The sequence below is a fragment of the Gossypium hirsutum genome, chromosome A12 (assembly GCF_007990345.1).
Source record: "Gossypium hirsutum isolate 1008001.06 chromosome A12, Gossypium_hirsutum_v2.1, whole genome shotgun sequence".
Taxonomy (NCBI): Eukaryota; Viridiplantae; Streptophyta; class Magnoliopsida; order Malvales; family Malvaceae; genus Gossypium; species Gossypium hirsutum.
This window is the reverse complement of record NC_053435.1, coordinates 102,501,797-102,521,352: the sequence shown is the minus strand read 5'-3', so window position 1 is coordinate 102,521,352 and position 19,556 is coordinate 102,501,797. Positions and strand designations below refer to the sequence as shown.

Genomic DNA, 19,556 nt, shown 5'->3' with positions numbered 1-19,556 from the left:
CCTTCACCAAAAAAAAAAAAAACAAATAATTTAAGTGAGTAATGGAAAAAATCAACATCAATGTCTCACCGGCATGCATCAAAATCTCATCTCACATGCTCCTTTTTACCTTCTCAAACGACAGTCACTAGAAAAGGGAATGGGCATTGGGCAATGTTGAAAGGGGAAACAACTAGTCATGGGAGGAAAGACTGATTGGATGCTTTGATGTCAATGGAAAGTAACTTTTACCATAAAACTTACTCCCTCTCTATTGCTCTGCCAAAAACAAACAAATGCTCGCTCTTCTAAGTTTTGTATTCTTCCATTTGAGACCATCAATTTCACCCCCTCTAAATCACAATCACTTCAATATCTTTTAAATACATTTTTTAACCAGAAATATACTTTTTTTTTTCATTTAAAATATTTACTATAATTTAATTTCTTTTTTATGAGGTGTCAGTAAAATTAAAAATAACTCTAACAATAAAATTAAGTATTAAAATAGTTACATTTATATTTTGATTTAAATGCAATTGTGATAATTATTTATATAATTTATGGAAAGAATAATTATCATAGAGGTTAATCTATTAAACGAGGCTCATCTGACTTTCTTAAATTAGTCCGATTCTACTTCAAATTTTGATGGTTCAATGAAGAGGCAAATTAAGGCTACCTTGTAATCTATTAGGAAAAATAATATTAGAAAATATATAATCTAATAATATTTGATTTTGTAATCTTGAGAATCATATAAATCCTTTAATTGTAGATATATTTTTATCTTATTCGTCTATGTAAAGTTAGTTGCATCGTTGGATTTGGGGAGCTCAACTAGAAATAGAGAACCTCTCCTTATTTACAATAATTCATTGTATTCTATTATTTGAGTTAAAAGAATATATTAAATGTTTTGTTTTTATGTGACTATTATATTCATTTGAACTTTTTTTTTTTGTCTTTGAATTACTCTAGTTAATTTTAACAAAATTCTCATTTTACGAGAATTAAATTAATTTAAACATATTTGAATAAAAAAATTAACTAAACTTACTAGCCCGTAATGCTACTGCAGTCTCCCAAGCTTTAAACTCTGTCCAACATTTTAAAGTAGAGTGATATTAAAAATATTTCGTTCGTGTGCTGCCAAATACACTGCCATGTTAATGAAAGTTCTTCCATCGCATTGAAAATGTGATTGCAGGATCAATAAAATGGATAATGGAAGGTATCAAACCTTGAAAAATTCATCACTAAAAAAATTAGTAAATTTTAATCTTTTGAGGGGTAAATGTAAACTTTGTATTTATATTTCAAAAATAGTAGTAAAATTTTAAATTATATATAAACTTTAATTTAATATTTAATTGATACATAAATTTTTTTGATATATTTTATGTCTGTTTTTTTATTTATGTTCAAGGTTCAGAATTATCCTCCCAACAATGTCGTATCTAAGGTTTGAACATGCATCCTTTCTCTAGGAGTACAAGATTTCTTATTGTTGCACCCAACCACTATTGATAATTTAGTCCATAAGCTTTAATTTGACATAATTATATATATAATTTTAATTTTGATTAAATATATATATAAAAGTTTTATTTTAATTCAATTGTACACGTAAAGAAAAATATGTATCAATTTATTTTTATTAGATAAATATAATTATTTATATATATAATATATAAATATAAATTTATGATATATCATAAATTAAAAAATTAAATTAATTAAAAATTCATATATAAAACAACATATTAAATAAAAATGAATGCGTAATTTTAAGATGTGTTGGTGTTGATAATATAATGACCGACATGATTTTGAACTCTAGTGTTGCCCAAAGTTGATGTATGAAGCAACCAACATGAACCCCCCCCCCCTCTTCACCTGCCTGCTTGGCGCTTTCACTGCCACCCCTCATTTTAACTCCCTCCATCTTTCCCTATCATGGATTCCCTTATAACCCCCTAATAAACCCCACGCCTTATCTTCGTCTTCCCTTTTCAATGGCAGTCTCAAAACCCGCTCCTTTCTCTTCCTTCTCCCAAACCACCACTCACCACCTCACCCTTCCCCCCGGCATATCCCACGACGAGTTCCACGACTTAATCCCTTCCATAACCCAGTTGCACAACTACTCAGTTGGTCCCGGAAAATGCTCTTCCTTACTAGCCAAACGTATCAGCGCCCCACACGACCTTGTCTGGTCCATCGTCCGCCGTTTTGACAAACCCCAAGCTTACAAACATTTCATCCGAAGCTGTGCCGTTGAACAAGGTTCGCAAATGGTGGTGGGGTGCACGCGTAAGGTCAACGTGATCTCCGGCTTACCTGCTGATACCAGCACCGAGAGACTGGATATTTTAGACGACGAACGACGGGTCACCGGGTTTAGTATCATTGGAGGGGAGCACCGATTGAGGAATTACCGGTCTGTGACGACTGTACACGGTTTCAATCGTAACGGGAGGATCTGGACCGTCGTTTTGGAATCTTACGTTGTCGATGTTCCGGAAGGTAATACGGAGGAAGACACGCGGCTGTTCGCCAACACCGTTGTGAAGTTGAACTTGCAAAAGCTAGCGTCTGTTACCGAAGGGTTAGCGCGTGATGATGATAATGACGGTAATAATTCATAGTTGACGTTAAAAAAAAACACACGAGGGAAAATATATGTACATATTAAAATGAAAATTTATCTCTTTTCCTTTTTCGGTGAGTTTTTGTGAGTAATTTAAGTTCATAATAAGTTGTCTTTTCTTTTGTTTGATTTCTCCAATTTTAATGCATCTCCTTTCTGAATTTGGATCAATATGATCCATTGTAAAGGCGTTTTGAGTGAGTTTATATATATATTATAGTTTTTTATTTTACAACAATGACTTGTCTTATTTCATATATAATGAATATATTTAGTCAAATTTGTGAAAAAAGTTAGTGATTTAAGCAGTTTTTTACATTTTTAGTAATTTTTTTTTCTCTTTTAGCATTGTTAACATCTAAACATTTAACCAACAAACCAAACATTTGATATAAAATAATTTTTAAAAAATGCTTTTTACAGTACGTCTTATATTTCCTTAAACAATGTAAAAGACTGCCTACATTATTAATTTTGTTTTAAAAAAAAACGACATTTTCCACTAATTTCACCAATATATTTAATTTTAGTACTAGTTAGGACCAGTCATAGCAATTCTGACTTTCAAGTATTGTTTTCACTTTTGAATTATAAGTATTGAATGTTAGCAGTAAAGTGGGGATTAAATAAGCAATGGTTGGCTAAGAATCTCCCTTTATTTTATGAATTAAGACAAGAGCTGTCTTGTTATATACGTCACCTCCCTCCACCCAAATCCACTATCCGAATATGTGCTTTAGGGTTTAGATTTCCTCCTCAAATGCATATATTCCGTTGTATGTATATCACCCAAAAAACTGAACAGACCAAAGAAGAAGGTTGGGAAAAAGTAAGATAATAATATGTTGTTGTAATAGAACAGTTAGGGAGGGTAGGTAAAGTAAGGTGTACTTTTTTAGAAGGTTGAAAAATAGAGAAAAAGGAAGGGACGGTTGGTTGTAACTTCGCACTTAGTACAGCCACATATTCTATTTTAAACTATATAATAAAAAGGTTGCCTTTGACCCTACATTATTTCTTTAAATGATGTATTGTTAACCGTCGGATCAGAATCATACACAATCCATTAACTACATATCAATGATGTTTCATTGTCATGGGTGGGGTTTCTGTTGCCATCATAGTTTAGTTTATGATGCCTTTTTACATGCTTGTGCATTTGTTCATTATATTTTGTATTTGTGCTATGACTATTTAACCAAAACTGTCGTGGCCTCTATGTTGTTGCTGAATTTCAATTTTCAGTTATTTTGGTTGGGATTTATCAGTAACAAATTATGTGAATATATTTTATGAAATTATTTATAATCTTTTTTCACCCTTAGATACAAAGATAAATATATTTTATGCAATTCACATTCTCCTACAATCTAGATAATTCACATTCTCTTACTCTTGCAACAATATGAATGCCAATTAAATTACAACTCAATTGACACATAGTTAATTTTTTAATCCACCAAATTAAGGCTATTTTTTTTATTGATGGAAAGAGATTTGGTTTTTTTTTTATAAAAATGACCTAATTTTTTTATTTACAAAAATAACTTACCTTTTCAATTAAGTACATCAATGATCTAAAATGAACAGTGAAAATGGGTAGTACCAATCTATTTGGCGTTGTCACCCTGCCATGTCAGCTTATAATTGACCTAATTGTTTAAAAAATCAATTTTTAGTGGTGCCAATGTATTTGGTATCACCAGTATAAATACCCCCTCCACACGCCCAATAAATTGGCACCACCCAAAAATTTATTTTCTCCCCACAAAATACAAGTATTGGAGGGAGTATTTATATTGGTGACGTCAAATACATTGGCACAAAAAAAAATTTCTTTAGACAATTGGGTCGATCATTGGCTGACGTGGCAAGGTAGTGATGCCAAATAAATTAGCACCACTTATTTTCACCGTTTATTTTAGGTCATTTATATGAAAATTTAAGTTATTTTTTGTAAATAAAAAAATTAGGTATTTTCATTAAAAAGGTTTTTTTTTTAAAATCAAGATAAGAAACGGAAGGAAGGGAAGGGGTTGACTCCAACGATCAGTAATGAGATTTGAGTTGAACTGAAATCAGCTTTGTGTTAGTGTATTCAATTGCCGGCACCTAAATTTTACCTAATCTGCTCCAATAACGAAGCAATGTCTGCCCTCAACTGGTTTTGTTTTTATTTTCCTTAACTATTTAAAATATTTTTCTAAGGTTTAATTTTGCTTTAAGTCTCTGTTCTCTTTTTATTTTTATAATTTAGTCCTTTTACTTTTACTTCAAGGAATTTAGTCCCTATACTTTTCAGATTTAAAAATACAAGTTCAATTATTAACATTGTTAAATATTTTTTGTTAAATTTAAGTTTATTACAATACTTTTTTTAATTATAAGGCTACCAAGTGAGGTTTTTTTTTTAATTCAAAATGTCTAACAAATTTACAAAAATATATTTAAGCATGTCAACGATTGGAGTTTTGAAATCTGAAACATAAAGGAACTAAATTTAGGGAAATAAAAATATAATAACTAAATTTTAAATTTATTAAAAGTATAGGGACTTATGACAAATTTTAGCCATTTTCTAATATTCAAAGCCGTCCTTTAATATCTGGATGTGATGAGTGAACTGAGGCATGTTCCTTACATCTACTTCAATGGTTTTTTGTCTTTGATTATTGAGTCTGGGTGAGCGTAGGGGTGACTACTTTAAGGTCGGTTTGTTAATTAATGTCATATTTATTAGTTTATGCATACGTACAACACCATCTTCGGAGCCTAGAAGTTCAATGATTGGCTGTTTTACTTCCTTTCCTTTTTATCGGTAAAACAGCTTCAATTTCTCTCGATTTTGAATAAATTATTTTTTTTATAAAAAATTTGAAGTAATTTAATTTTTATTAATTTTGAAGATAAATAATTAAAGGATAGTTGATCACCATATTAATATGTTCCATTAATTGTATATAATTTTAATTAGTATAATAATAAATTTAGTTCTCAAAGTCAACATATTATATCAATTTGATCTTGATTTAATAAATTTAGCTCACAATATTTTTGTGATGGTGTAAATGTTAAAGTTTAATTTGTTAATTTTTTAGAATAAAAACCAATTTGATAAAATATATAAATATTAATGACTAAATTTATTATTATACCAATCAAAATTATGTACAATTGACAAAAACGGTTCATATAATGATAATTGTCTTTAGTTACTTTTGAAATTAATTTTTTTTTTAAATTACTTCAAATTTTGTTTAGACAATGTTTGAAAAGTTATATGATAATTGCTTGTAATTATATAAGGATGACATTTTTGGAACATATATACTAACGTGGTGATCGACTATCATATGGTTAGATAATCTATACTAAAGGTTAGATCAAACTAGTTTGTTACATGTTTCATAACTTCAATTATAAGTGGAATTAAGATGATCCATACTTTGAAGAGATCTTGATAATCTTGATGATGAACTCAATTAAGGGCCAACAAATGATAATAAGGAGTATATGATAAATATTAAAGAAGGCAAACCCAACAAATATGTGTTGGGACAATTAGATAAAATTGCATATGATGTTTATTTTTCTTTTAATTTTTATTAGTAATCGTATTATTAACTACTTTTGTTAGTAATGCATATGATGAGTTGAATTTAGTTTTTATTACTTGTTTAGAAATTATTTTTATCACACTAATAGGTTTTATAATAATTAATATTTTTTAAAATTATAAATTATATAATTGTGTAATTACAATTTTTATTACCAAACATAACATATAAAATTACGATGTAATTACATTATATTAATAAAACCTTTCTAATGAATTATAATTCCTTATAATTATAAAAGAATGTATTTATATTTTAATTTAATTAATTTACATTGTAATTTTTAAAAAATAAATATTTTACCTTTTTAGGGGTAAAATTAAAGAGAAGCAATTATGACGTGGACATCGCCATCATCTATTGGGAATAGAGAGAGGTATGGATGCATTTAATTTTCTGTTAGAAAACCATAGATAGGCCGGTTGATTTTTAACTTCTTTTATATTCTTAGCTATTCTCAATACATAATCGATACCTTATTTAAAAAAAATGTCCTCAATTTATAAAATGTGAGGATAATGTATTTAAGTATACTCGAATTTATATTTTTTTTATATTGATAATAATATTATATCATACTCATACATTTCTTAATAATTCAAATACCCTGTTTTTTTTTTCTTTCAATATTTATTTATATTTTAATTTTCAACATAATTAATATTTTTATTTTTATAATATCATTTACTAATTTATATATACTATTCTAATTAAAATATAAATAAATTTTTAAGAACTGGAAATGCATTCTTTAATATTATCAAAATACACAACCTTTTTACCTTCTATTTAGATTAGAATCCCCACCTTATACTTAAATTTGAGAATCAATATTTATATTATAATTTTTGATATAATTTAAAAAATTGGTTCGTATAATATTAGTAGTTAGTATAAATAGATTAAGGAGGATGAATGGATTGTTCGGACCAAATAATGTCTGGATCACAGATAATTCCAACCACCAGTAGATGAAATTGTTTTAAAGATAGAATTGAGGGACTAGACAGGTGGATTTTCATTTAATTTCATCAATGATGGGTTTAGATTTAAACCGCACCCTCCTACCTAAATTTTTTCAACAAAATATCCTTCTTTTAATTTCATTACCATTATATATATATATAAACACAACATTTTAACTAGTTTTTTAAAACTTTTTATCAACTTTTTTTTTTGAACTTTCATAAGATTTCAAAATACTTATCAATGGTATAAAAATATATAATAGGTATAATGATAAATTTAGCCTACAATGTTTGTAATTTTTTTCAATTTTATTCATTTTAGCAAAATTTGACCTCAGCCTTTTAAAAATAGTCAAATTACTTTTTTTTAATGAAAATATTGACTAAAACATAAGTTTTTTTTAACAATGCTGACGTGATAACCTGTAACACCCTTATACCGACTTAGGTATCAAATAAAAGCATCAGGATGTTACATTTGTTGCCAGAGCAACTTTGACGATCTCACATCAATTAATCACTATAAAACTCAAATTATATCAAAACACTTGAAATAACTTATATACATGTCATATTCTATAACCAAAGTATCAAATTTGAACCCTCTTTAAGCCTTGGTGATAAGATAAGATGAGATGCGTCGAAATCCCAACATGAATCTAGAGCTTCTATTCAATCTTCCACCTATGCCTTTAAAACACACGTTAAGCTCATGAAAGCTTAATAAGTACCCAAGAATTCAAATCTCATTTTTTACCACTATAATAATCCCTGAATATATCTTAAGAATCGATGGAGTATATTTTAAAAATTAACATATCATTCCGTATTTATAGGATTCATTATTACCATAATTCACTATTTTTATCTTTTCATGGATTGATAGGAACAAAACTTTTACCAGTCTAATTCATTACATTATCACTTCACAGTTTAACGAAACTGTTATCAAAATCCTTCACTTGTCATCTCACTGTGTAACAAAAAATTTTCATTAGAACTTGCTTACCATAATTTTTTTATTTTATCATTACCTTTTATTATGCAACATTGGTCCAACATAGGCTTAATAGAAAGTATAGAATACATGGAAACAGAACAAAGTAGCACCGAAGTGCTATGTCACAATAGGACAACACCGAAATGTGTAATTAGAATAAAGTGCACGCTAGGTGTTTCTTTAATGGCATGCCATCTATATCCTAATAGTTCTCATCTTGTCTACTTTAGGCAATTGAGATGGAAATCACTTCATTTTCACATTTCAAAATAGAATTTGTATATTTTGAATTTATTTCAATTTAGCCCTTATTGTAACAACTCAGTAAACAAAACTGCCGACTTTCTTTGACACTCAAAATATAATTCATTATCTTATAAAATTCCATATTCACTAATAAAATTTACCATAGCTTTCCACATTCAACTTTTTCATATTTCACAATTGAGTCCTTTTTTCTTTTTCATAGTTCTTTCATTTCACCAAAATAATTCACATAATAAAAATAATTTAATAATTATTTTTATCATTCACTATTCTTTGTAATTCAATCTTACTATCACTTTTCATACATATACCATTTCATCACACTTTCTTACACATTCTATTTATTCATATAATATTTCACAATTTAACTACAATTTTATATTTTTTCAATTTAATTATTATCTTTCCACAACTTAAAGAACAATTGTAATTTGAATTACAAAAATCATGATTTTCTTTTACATTCTCTACTACCTACTTCACTTATCAAATATTTTCTTGTAAATTTTCATAACTTCTTAATTTAGTCTCTTTTTTTTGTCATAAAGGTTCAATATTCACTAACTAATCATATTAAATCAATTTTCTTTCTTGTCACACTTTAATCACATAATTTATCTCAATATATTGTTTCACATATCAATTTCTATGTATTTCACTTCTATTATTTCATCCGCATATTTCTCAAGTTTGACGATTTACTCCTTGTCATCATATAAATTTCATATATTTCCACAATTTTACATTTTACAATACTTTATGCATATTTCATCTTCATTAAACTTTTATCGTATTTTCCTTATTCACATATTAAATTGTTTCGCACTTTATTTTACTAATTTACCACAAAACCTCACAAAGTCTACATTTTAATCCTTAAATAACAAGAGAATCCATAGGTACTTTACCTCTTCGAAACACAAATCACTTGCTCTTCCTTTTTCCTCATCACTTAATTCACTTTTTCAATCTCTTTCTTCAACATTATATCAAAACATAAAACTTTTCATGGGTAATTTTCACTTTAACATCTTTTCTATTCTTTTCTAACAAGATTAAACTTGAAAACAATATGAGACCTTAACATTCATACCTTATTCTCTTCGAATCAAGCTTTAGCTTGATTTTATCTCTCTTCCAACTTTTCTTTTATTGAATCTAAATTGATATTCTTACTCTCCATAGTCTCCTTATTATTTTATCTCTTGGTGGTTATGAAAATTCTTTGATTTTTAGGTGAAAATGGTGAATTTTGATGGAAAAGATCAAAACGTAAAAAAAAGTAAGACTTTCTTTTCTTCAAGAATGGTGGACGTGAGCTGAAAGAAAGATGGAGAAATTTTCATCATCCTTTCTTTTTTATTTTCTTAACCATTAATTAAATAATAAAACATATTGTATTAAAATAATAATAAAATAATTTTAACCAATCAAAATCTAACACCAATATTCATAATTATCATGATGTTTCATGATAATTATCTTAATTGAAAAATAACTATGACTATTTTACCCTTCAACATTCTCTACAATTCCTTCATTGAATCATCACTCAATTTGGTAAAATTATTAGTCCTTCATATTCTCCACTTAATCAATTTGGTCCTTGCACACCAATTTCATGTTATAAGAAATTGGGTTATTTTCACTTTTGGTCCTTCAATTTTCTCATATTCATGCTTCAACCCCTTAAATTTTGAATAATTGTACTTAAACCTCAAAACTTTTTACATCTTTACGATTTAGTCCTTACTTTAATTTAGTGTACCACAATATACTTCTCAATTCAACTATTCAATATATATATATGTATGTATATAGTTAAAAAGAATAGCATAAAATACACGTGGATTATCATACAACCAAAAAGAATAGCATGAAATACACGTGGGTTGTCATACAACCATGTTTAACAAAGGGTTTTGTTTAAAAAAAAAACAAATTGATTGTTTTCGAAAGATTGATTGTCACAATTGACTCTTTTTAAAACGTTTAAAGCCAAATTTAGTTAAAACATGGTCAATTTGATAGAAGAGATAAACATTAAGGGCTAAACTTATATTAAATATAAAATTATATAATATTTAAGGCGAATCAAGCATGAATCGAAAATTTTCTTTTATAAGACGAAATTCAAGTGCAAAAATTTTAGATAAAATGCAAATTCGGGTGGAAATCGGAATGGAAGGCATGAAAAATCAAATGAGTGAAAGCGAGCCCGTTGGCCGTTGCCATCCCTATGGGTATATAACAAAAATTAAAAAGGAAAAACTGGGGTGAGAGAGGCTCGAACTCTCGACCTCAGGATCACTCAAATAAGCTATGAGACCTACGCGCTAGCCAACTGCGCCACCACCCCCGTGGTGTTCCTTATCTGCTAATTTACGTATTAAAGTATGAAACTTTATTAAAGCTTTCTTCGACTTTAATGAATAATACGACAGTCAAATTCACAATTAGAACAGGAAAGGTGATGAAATGATAGCTTATATGAGTTTATTATAAAACATTAAATTACGGAATTTATCTGAGTATCTTAATTGCCTTTATCATTAGTTGTTCGTAGCTGTATCCAAATATAGAAAAGAAAAAAAAGAACAATTTGTTGGTTTTAAATTAATACCCAAAGCTGTATAAATTACCAAATTAGAAACTTATCTGTAAATTCCAACCTGCTATCTCTTTCTTTCTTTTTTCTGATCATCACCTCTAAAGCTATATTAAAGCCTGAATGTAAAAACATCTTTCTTCAATACCCTCCATTGCTTTTCTCATCCGCTTCCTTCTCTAAATATTAAACATTTGGAGGAATAAAAAGCTATGAGTTTCAACTGCTTGACTTTTCAGGTTCTGGAAGAAAACGACTCGATCAATGAGAAGGACCCATTTGGTAAACAAAAGAAAGTGACATTTTGTTGTGTAAGTAGAACATGGTCCGGGCATTATGAGCAAATCAGAAGTGAGGCAATGCCGGTGACTGGTGACCCAAGGAAGATAAAGGAGGGTCATCGCCGCTTAAATACCATTCATACCATCTATGAATCTAAAGGTTATGAAGCTGACGCCCAACCAAGGCTGGTGAGGAGCTGTGGGATGAGAAGGGATTGGAGCTTCGAGGATTTAAGCGATGAAAAGATGAGAAAAGAGATGAGTGTAGCTTGACAGATATTTATACAATATCCCATGCATGCCTCTGTAAAATTAATTAATTAAATTTAAACCCTTTCTTTCTTTCGTATAGTTTTTTTGTTTTGATTAATCCCTATTCATTTCTTGCTTTCTTTCTTTATGCTCTAATTTGGTTCCAGGTTTTTCATTTTTTCATGTCAATTTCATAATGCTTTTTATTTATTATCGAATTTAGTGAATTATATATATAAATATAAAAACGTGATTGTTGGCAAAATAAAGCTGATCGAAAACCCTATGAAAGTATCATAATAACCAAAGAATATTTAATATTTTTCATGGAAATGCGTGAATCGAATCATATCCAACGTTGAAATCTTTGTATTGTATTCCAAATCCGAATAGAAGGGACCGTTGTGTCATAAGAAAAAAACCCTTCTCTCTTCAAGATATTCCATTAGGTTTTCTGTGTTTTGAAAGGAGTAGAATGAGACAGAAACTTGATAGTTTTTTACTAGTCCCATGATTCATCAAATCTGCACAGTGATAGCATTTTCCTTGCCAGCTATGGTGTCAAAAAAAAAAAAAAGAAAGAAAATTCTCGACTTCCTGGAACAGATATGTGATTCTCCATTGCTTTATCTTTCAAACATTCAATGATTATAGTACTCGAATCGCCGCCCCTACTTTATGCCTACATTCATTTAACAGCTAACGTTGAAATAAGAAAAAGGGGTTTTGAAGAATACCATTAAGATTTCAGATATGGCATGATCCAACAATTTATGCCTTGAATGGAAATAACTCATCAATTTATGTCAACTATCAACGTTTGGACTTAATAGCCTGATGCGAGTTCAAAATTCCGTTTCAAAATTTGCTCGTGTATTCGTGGTTAATTTACTTGTCATCCAACCATGTGTCAAACGTTCCGACCCTTGTTTTACTATAACAATGTCATTAAAATTCCAGTACCATGATTGAGTTGATAATTATTGGAGACGGATCGAAATTAGAATTTGGTTTATAATGCCACCAGCAAACATAACTTGCCAATATGTTGAAAAAGGACGTGCCTACAGCCCATAGCCACATGTTCAGAGCTGCAATCTAATCGAAGCACAAACAAACAAAAGAAGGTAAATTTTATTCGAGGCGATTTCATTCTTTTGTTATAAAAATGATTGATGAACAAAAAAATTATGTTTATAATTAGTGAAAGTGAACCATAAATAAAAATCTGGGTACGCAGTTTCAGAGGGGATAGTATCACGAAATGTCGGTGCATATTTGGCATGTGATGAATTATTTTGTGGCCCAGCATTTTTGGTATGACGAAGCATTGCTATTAGATGGTCGAAAACAATTAAAATACAAAAAGGTTCCTAAATCTGCAATTAAATAAAAATAAAAATAATGCATGTGATTGTAGGAACAGAGATACAAAGAAACAAGACAAAGAGCTCCAAACATTAATATGTTATTGTCCAATACATCTCAGTGAAAAGGTGTACCATGCATACTTCATGTCCCAGCACGTAAATATATAAGCTGGACAACATATTAACAAACCCAGATCTTCATTCAGGTTCCAATTTATAACAACCTATACACATACCAAGATTTAATACACACAAAAAAAGGGGGCTATTTCAGTTGACAACTAAACCAACCTACAAACCAGTTAAGATCCTCCGATTAAATATTCTAACAGTACGATGAACAAACTGAAACAGTGTTTTACAGAGCTAGGGTAGGGTTGGGTTGGGTTGGGTTGGGTTGTGTTGTGTGCTACCAGGAACCTTAAAATGTCCCGGAGCCCTGCAGCCATTTTTATCAATCAAACTGCAGTCCTTTTTATCTCCGATCAATTTCTATCCCCATTGCTTATTATAGCTCTGCTCAATCCTCTGTGACATGTCAAGCTCTGCTTCATGCTCTATATCTCACTTCCGATTTTGGATATTAGAGCTAGCCTGAGCTGCTCCTGTGTGTAAAATGGGTTCCCCATCTTTACGGTGGCTTGTTGGATCATCAAGTCATTCACTACCGTCACACTAGCGTGCTGCACATCAAGATTTAATTCCTTTAAAGCAGCCATTAACCTTGCTGCCGGATGGTTCTTTCTCTTGCATTGGATTCGAATCATTGCGTCCCACCCGATAACCTTCACTTCGGTTTCCAATTCTATCAGTCTATTCCCAAGGTGGTTCGATGTCTTGGGGTTTTGTGGGCATGAATCTTTCTTTGCCAGCTCTTTCTTCATTGCTTCTAATTGTTTCTGCAACTCTTGTTTCTCTAAATCTGCATTTTGTACCTTTGTGCTAAGCTCGTTAATATACGAAATAGCATCACCGAGGAGTGATGCTTTATCCATCTTGGACACGTTAGGTACCACGGCACGCAAGGCGTAAAACCTCTGGTTAAGCTTCTCCCTTCTTTGACGCTCGGCTTCGACGTGATTCAGAGGCTCTTCTCTACCATTAGCCGGCTTTCTCCCTCGTTTCCTAGGCTTCTTTTCAGGCTCCAAAGGTTTGACACATTCAGCTTCTTTAACGACGGAAGCTTCAATATCAGAGTTATCTGAATCTCCAGCACCTCCACTGGATTTCATCATACCAGAAGAAGGCAAGAATACAGCAGAAGAAAAGGAAAGCATCCCATCTTCATGACTCCCTCTGGAAGTGGGGGATGTCTTCTTCTTATTCTCCTCCACCACATTCCCACTCCTCTTACTCTCACCAAAATTCAGTGTCTCCTCGGATTCTGGTTTGAACAGGTGAGAAGAATTCCCATTCCTCACACTGTTACTCCTATCAAAACCATAATCGGAGAAATTCAAGCCAAAGTTCTGACTGTGCTGCTGTTGAATGGAGCTGGGATTCTCGGTTAAACTACTGGAACTCGGATTGTCATGGAACTGAATTGACTTTTCAATCTGCTGGTTTTGATTATTGTTATGGCTTTCTTTATATTCGACCCCGCTATTTGGATCACTGATCCAAAGCGAAGATGGATCATTTTCGCCTTCATCAGCAATATTATTACACATAGACAAATAACCAGCTTCAATACTGTTATTGAAATTAAATAAAACCCGAACCTTATTCATCAGACCTGAGCTTTGCGTGATAAGTTCTGTTGAGCCCAGTTCAACCACCCCGTTTGCAGACGGTATGCAGACCATGGTTTGCAAACCAAAAACCTGCCCTTGCCTCACTCGCTCGCACGTCGAACTAGCTAATCGCTCCGACCCAACAACCCAAACCGGAGTAGAATTGAAAAGAGCCTGTCCCGGCAGCCCGCCGCCGTTGACGAAAGACTGCGTCATCGAAACTAAAAAGAACCACTCGGTATCGGTGACTTCTTCGTCGACAGCATCATCGGTGGGGGCTGTGGAACCGGAAATCAAAGAGTTAAGCTCTCTAAGCACTTTTTTACGATGCTCTTGCTCCGCAACTACAGACGAAGTTTTCAACTTCCTTTTCCCCTTATCTTCTTCGCCCTTGTAATACCCATCGCCCCATCCAAGTACAGCGGAGCCAGAGTAATCGTAGGAGGACTGCCAGAAAATAGCGTAAGTCCAACACTCGTGGGCGCCTTCGATAAGAGCTTGGAGCCGCTGCTGGAGAGTTTCTTGATTGAAAAGAGCGACGGAGGGGTGAGATTGGGGAGCCACAGAGGACTTCAAAAGGTCGGGAGCACCACTGGCAGCAGCAGCAGCAGAAGAAGCAACAACAGCTGGTGTGGAAGTGGATGCAGAGGATTGCGGCGGAGGCTGCCATAAAGCAGAAAGATCAGAACTCATAAAAGCTTCCATAACCGATGCGTTATCGTCCGTCCAAAGATTCATCGTCGACGCAAATCGATAGTCAGTCATATCCTAAAATTTAACCGGATTGTGAAATTCTTTTCCTTTTTAACCAAAGGAAGCAGATTTTTGTGGCTGGGAAGAAGATGAAGAATGGAGGGATGGAGGGAAAGGGGAATAGGGGATAAAATAAAATAAAATTTTATTTTATTTGAGGTTGCGTTTGGGTTGCGATTTCATTTTGGGGCCAAACTGATTTTTTTTTTTTGGAGGGGAAATAGGGGGTTTCCACGAAGGGCAGGTTCGATTGAGAGCCGATTCTACCCTCCCAGGTCTCATTTTCAAAACCCTCGATACAAACTTTACTTTCTGAAATATTTAGCTTTTGGTCCTAAGTTTTTTTCTCACTTTCCGTCCCTAATATTATCAAACTTTTTCAGTTCAGTCCTTTAAATGTTAAAAAAAACGGTTGAAACATTCAACCAATCTTTTGCTACCACGTGTCATGCTATAATATTACTATGGCACCATCATCTACAAAAACTTAAAAATCTTTAAAATTTACAAAAATTCACAAATTTAAATGAAATTTAGTAAATTTCCTCAACACATATAAACAAGTAATATAGACAAGTAAAACGATCTATTCACACATTTAATATTAAAAATTTTATCACATACGTATGTATTTAAAAATACCATATAATAAGTAAAAAAAATGTATTGTTCGAAATTAAGAATAATAAACATGTGCAATATGTATGAAATTAAAAAAAATAAAATTATGAGTAAAATAAAATTAAATAAGTAAATATATAATATTAATAACAATAAATGTGCTCAAATTATTTATTGTGGTATTATTATTTTTCTATAGCACGTCAAAAAGATATCATGTTGATGAAAGAATATTTCAATATTGAAAAATTAATTATAAAAAAATTTAATATCGAGTTAACTTGTGAAACAACTCATACATTATCTATACTAGTAATTCTATCACAAGTGTACGAATATGGGCACCACATATTTGAAACACGAATATGCGTTTAAAACAACATCCAATAAAAAATAAAACATATGATTTGAAACTAATGACAACATTATATACACAGTGTACAAATTAAAACAAATTATTTTAAGTAAATTGTGAGTAAAAATAAACTTATTGTGCGTGGAAAAAAATATGTAAATATTTTATATATGCAAAAAAAATAAATGAAACTAATTAAGTTGAAGTTTTGGACATCGTAGTGTTTTAAATTTTTTTATGTGTGTAATTTTTTATGTATAATTATATACTTTTTTTTATAATATTTGGTTGGTTAGTGTCTAACAATTATTTAATCAAAGATTTAACTTTAAATAGATTATGAAACTTTTGATATAAGTGAAAAATAATATGTAAAAATATTGTGAAAAAATTATGTAAAAACAAAACAGAGTTTTAAGTTAAAATTGAGATTTTAAATATTATAATCTCTTAAAAAAAATTTGCGTACGCATTTTATAAATTTTATATAAAAATATTTTAAAAAATCATTAAATTAATCTTGTTTATTATAATAAATAATTTAATATAATATAAAAGTTAATATTCAATATACTATATTTTATATTTTACAAACAATCTTAAAAAATAATCATATATATTTTATTTTTAGTAATTTTTAAAATATTTTATTATATCTTTGTGAACCCGATCATGCTTTTAACATTGCAACCTCATCGTGAACATAAATGGGTGAGCGCAGCCGATGCTGCACATTAACGTTGCAACGTCATCGTGAAAATTCTAACAGTGTGTGATGCGATCAAATATCCTACTACGTCTTCACACCTGACGATTTCTTCATCTTTTGGCTGCTTCCATAAATATCAGCCGCACTTTTCCATTTAATCGCCACCACTCACTCGCCCCCGATACTTTGACTTCAGGTTATGATCTTTTTATTTTGGCATAATGCCAATTTTAGTCCTTAATATTTATATCTAATTTATCAATTTAACTTTTATTATTTTTTTAGTCAGATTTGGATTTAATATTTTAAAAAGAGTCAAATTTGACCCATTAATTTTTTAAAAAAGAATCAAATTGATGTTTCCTAATTAAAATATTGACTAAAATATTAAATTTTTAAACATAATAATATGTATGAGAATCTACGTATACTTCATATTAATATTTTTTGAATTTTTATGAACTTTTAATAATTTTTTTTGAATTTTATTTTATTTTTTAATTATTTATTGACATTTCATATGGGACAAATAGAGACATGTCAACATTAAATTTACATGAATTATCAAATTTAGGTTTAACGTAGATTACCACATTAAATTTAACCAATATTTTTATAAGAGAATGGGAGACATAGACAAGAAAAGAGAAGGGACAGATTATTTTTTATGTTTTATTCATAATTCTCAACACTATTTATATAACTAGAAGTGCGTGGTTAATTCCATAATTTTCCCAATTAATCTATAATCACTCTTTAGTATGTTGCCATGATTACAAGATCAATGCAATAACTCCATCCTTCGAAAGTCAAAACATCTTCTTCATTCTCATCCTATAACATCATCTTTAATCCAATTTAGTTGCTAAAAAATAATGGAGTTAGAATTGACAAAAAAAAATTATAAATATTTAAAGCTTTATGCTTTTCATTCTTTTTATATATACAAATAATTCATTTTAAATCTGATCCAATCATTTTCTAAAACCATCTCAAGTTAATCAGATCCAATTTAAATCTATTAAAAAATTGAATTTATGAATTAAATTAACTCGAAACCCATTAATTTCGCATTTTTTTATCATCCCTAAATTCCTTGTCACGTGATAGGGTTAGGTGTTTTGTATTGAGAACTGAGATATTTCTTCTCATTACGGAATGAATTACCTCTTTGATTGAGGTAAAAAAAATAAAATCAATCATAGCATTTTTATAGGAAAAAAATAGAAATGAAAAATGTATAGGAATAGGAGTACCAAAAGGGAAGTGGAAGAAAAGAAACATCACTCTTATGAAACATTATGTAGCTGGACAAATTACTCAACTAGAGCTCCAATCCCCGACTTGTCCAATCCAAACTTTTTATTTGCCCCCTTTCTTTATTCGTAAAGTTGTTTGAAAATGTGAGCAAAATTTAAATAATAAAAATTATACTTAACATATCGTTTGAATTTTAATTTAATTTGCATGGAAATTATTATCAATACGAGAAGATTTAGATCCGAATGTCCATAATTTATAACTACTTAAATAGATCATAATGATTGATGCTTAAATATTAGTAATAAAATAATTGAATCTCTATAAAAATATATTAATAATAAAATATCTTTAAAATGGGCATCCCATCTTAATTTGTAACTACATATAGTTAGTAGTTGATGTAGACAACAACCAGTAGGACCCTGCTCTGCGTCATCTACTTCCTCTTTTTCACTATTGACAAAGAGAAGGAAAGAAACATAGGAAAAATAAAATATCTACAGTGAATATAATTTGGTTTAAATTTGCATATGGTCTTTCATCTTCGTGCTTTGGTTAAATTTTAATTTTAATTTAAAATTTAATTAATAGCACATATTCAAATTTAATAGAATTCAGTTATTAATTAGACTTTAAATTTTGGATAAAAAAGTAAAGTGATTAACTTCTTAAAATTAAAAGTTTAGGAAACTAAATTTTAAAAGTTGAAAGGGTACAAGGATTAGAGACAAAATTAGACCATGTAATTATACCCCCACCTAGCATGACATGTGGCACCGTGAGAAGACACCTGAGAGAACCTATGGACGGCCTTCTACTTATCTCTTGACTTACAACACTTGGCATATTCTCCACCTAACTGCCAGGGTAGTCCTCTATTGCCCGGTTGGTCATTAGGTGACCAGCCACTTACACACCTCATCCTCTAGGCCACCCACTTTTAGTGGGTGCACAATCACCTTTAAAGAAGGGACCACCAGTGAATCACTAGGTGTTACCTTGATCAAGGAAATGTCAAAGCAATACTATGCATGAGGACAATCCATGTACTATAACCTTGTCACTTGATCGACTGCATGATTATCATGTCCCGAATTTATTTATGACATGGCCCCATTGAGCACAAG

The 19,556-nt window shown here is 30.5% G+C and overlaps 3 protein-coding genes and 1 non-coding gene across 4 annotated transcripts; 2 read left to right on the top strand and 2 right to left on the bottom strand.

The window, feature by feature from the left end:
* The first annotated feature begins 1,866 nt into the window (after window positions 1-1,866).
* On the top strand, window positions 1,867-2,849 carry LOC107946749 (abscisic acid receptor PYR1). Its single transcript, XM_016881200.2, has one exon. It carries the CDS (start codon window positions 1,998-2,000, stop codon window positions 2,628-2,630), a length of 633 nt encoding a protein of 210 aa, XP_016736689.1. The 5' UTR covers window positions 1,867-1,997; the 3' UTR covers window positions 2,631-2,849.
* A 7,907-nt stretch (window positions 2,850-10,756) lies between these two features.
* Window positions 10,757-10,843, bottom strand: TRNAM-CAU (transfer RNA methionine (anticodon CAU)). Its single transcript is given in 2 exon segments — window positions 10,757-10,792; window positions 10,806-10,843. It is a non-coding gene; the product is annotated as a tRNA-Met (tRNA).
* Window positions 10,844-11,304: 461 nt separating this feature from the next.
* LOC107944217 (uncharacterized) lies at window positions 11,305-11,646 on the top strand. Its single transcript, XM_016878043.1, has one exon. The coding sequence runs from the start codon at window positions 11,305-11,307 to the stop codon at window positions 11,644-11,646; it is 342 nt and encodes a 113-aa protein (XP_016733532.1).
* A 1,408-nt stretch (window positions 11,647-13,054) lies between these two features.
* LOC107946750 (transcription factor MYC2) lies at window positions 13,055-15,771 on the bottom strand. The gene has a single exon (XM_016881201.2). It carries the CDS (start codon window positions 15,491-15,493, stop codon window positions 13,553-13,555), a length of 1,941 nt encoding a protein of 646 aa, XP_016736690.2. The 5' UTR covers window positions 15,494-15,771; the 3' UTR covers window positions 13,055-13,552.
* Window positions 15,772-19,556: the final 3,785 nt, after the last annotated feature.

Coding starts and splice junctions, on each gene's coding strand:
- LOC107946749 (XM_016881200.2), top strand. CDS start 1,998: ATGGCAGTCTCAAAACCCGCTCCTTTCTCTTCCTTCTCCCAAACCACC.
- LOC107944217 (XM_016878043.1), top strand. CDS start 11,305: ATGAGTTTCAACTGCTTGACTTTTCAGGTTCTGGAAGAAAACGACTCG.
- LOC107946750 (XM_016881201.2), bottom strand. CDS start 15,493: ATGACTGACTATCGATTTGCGTCGACGATGAATCTTTGGACGGACGAT.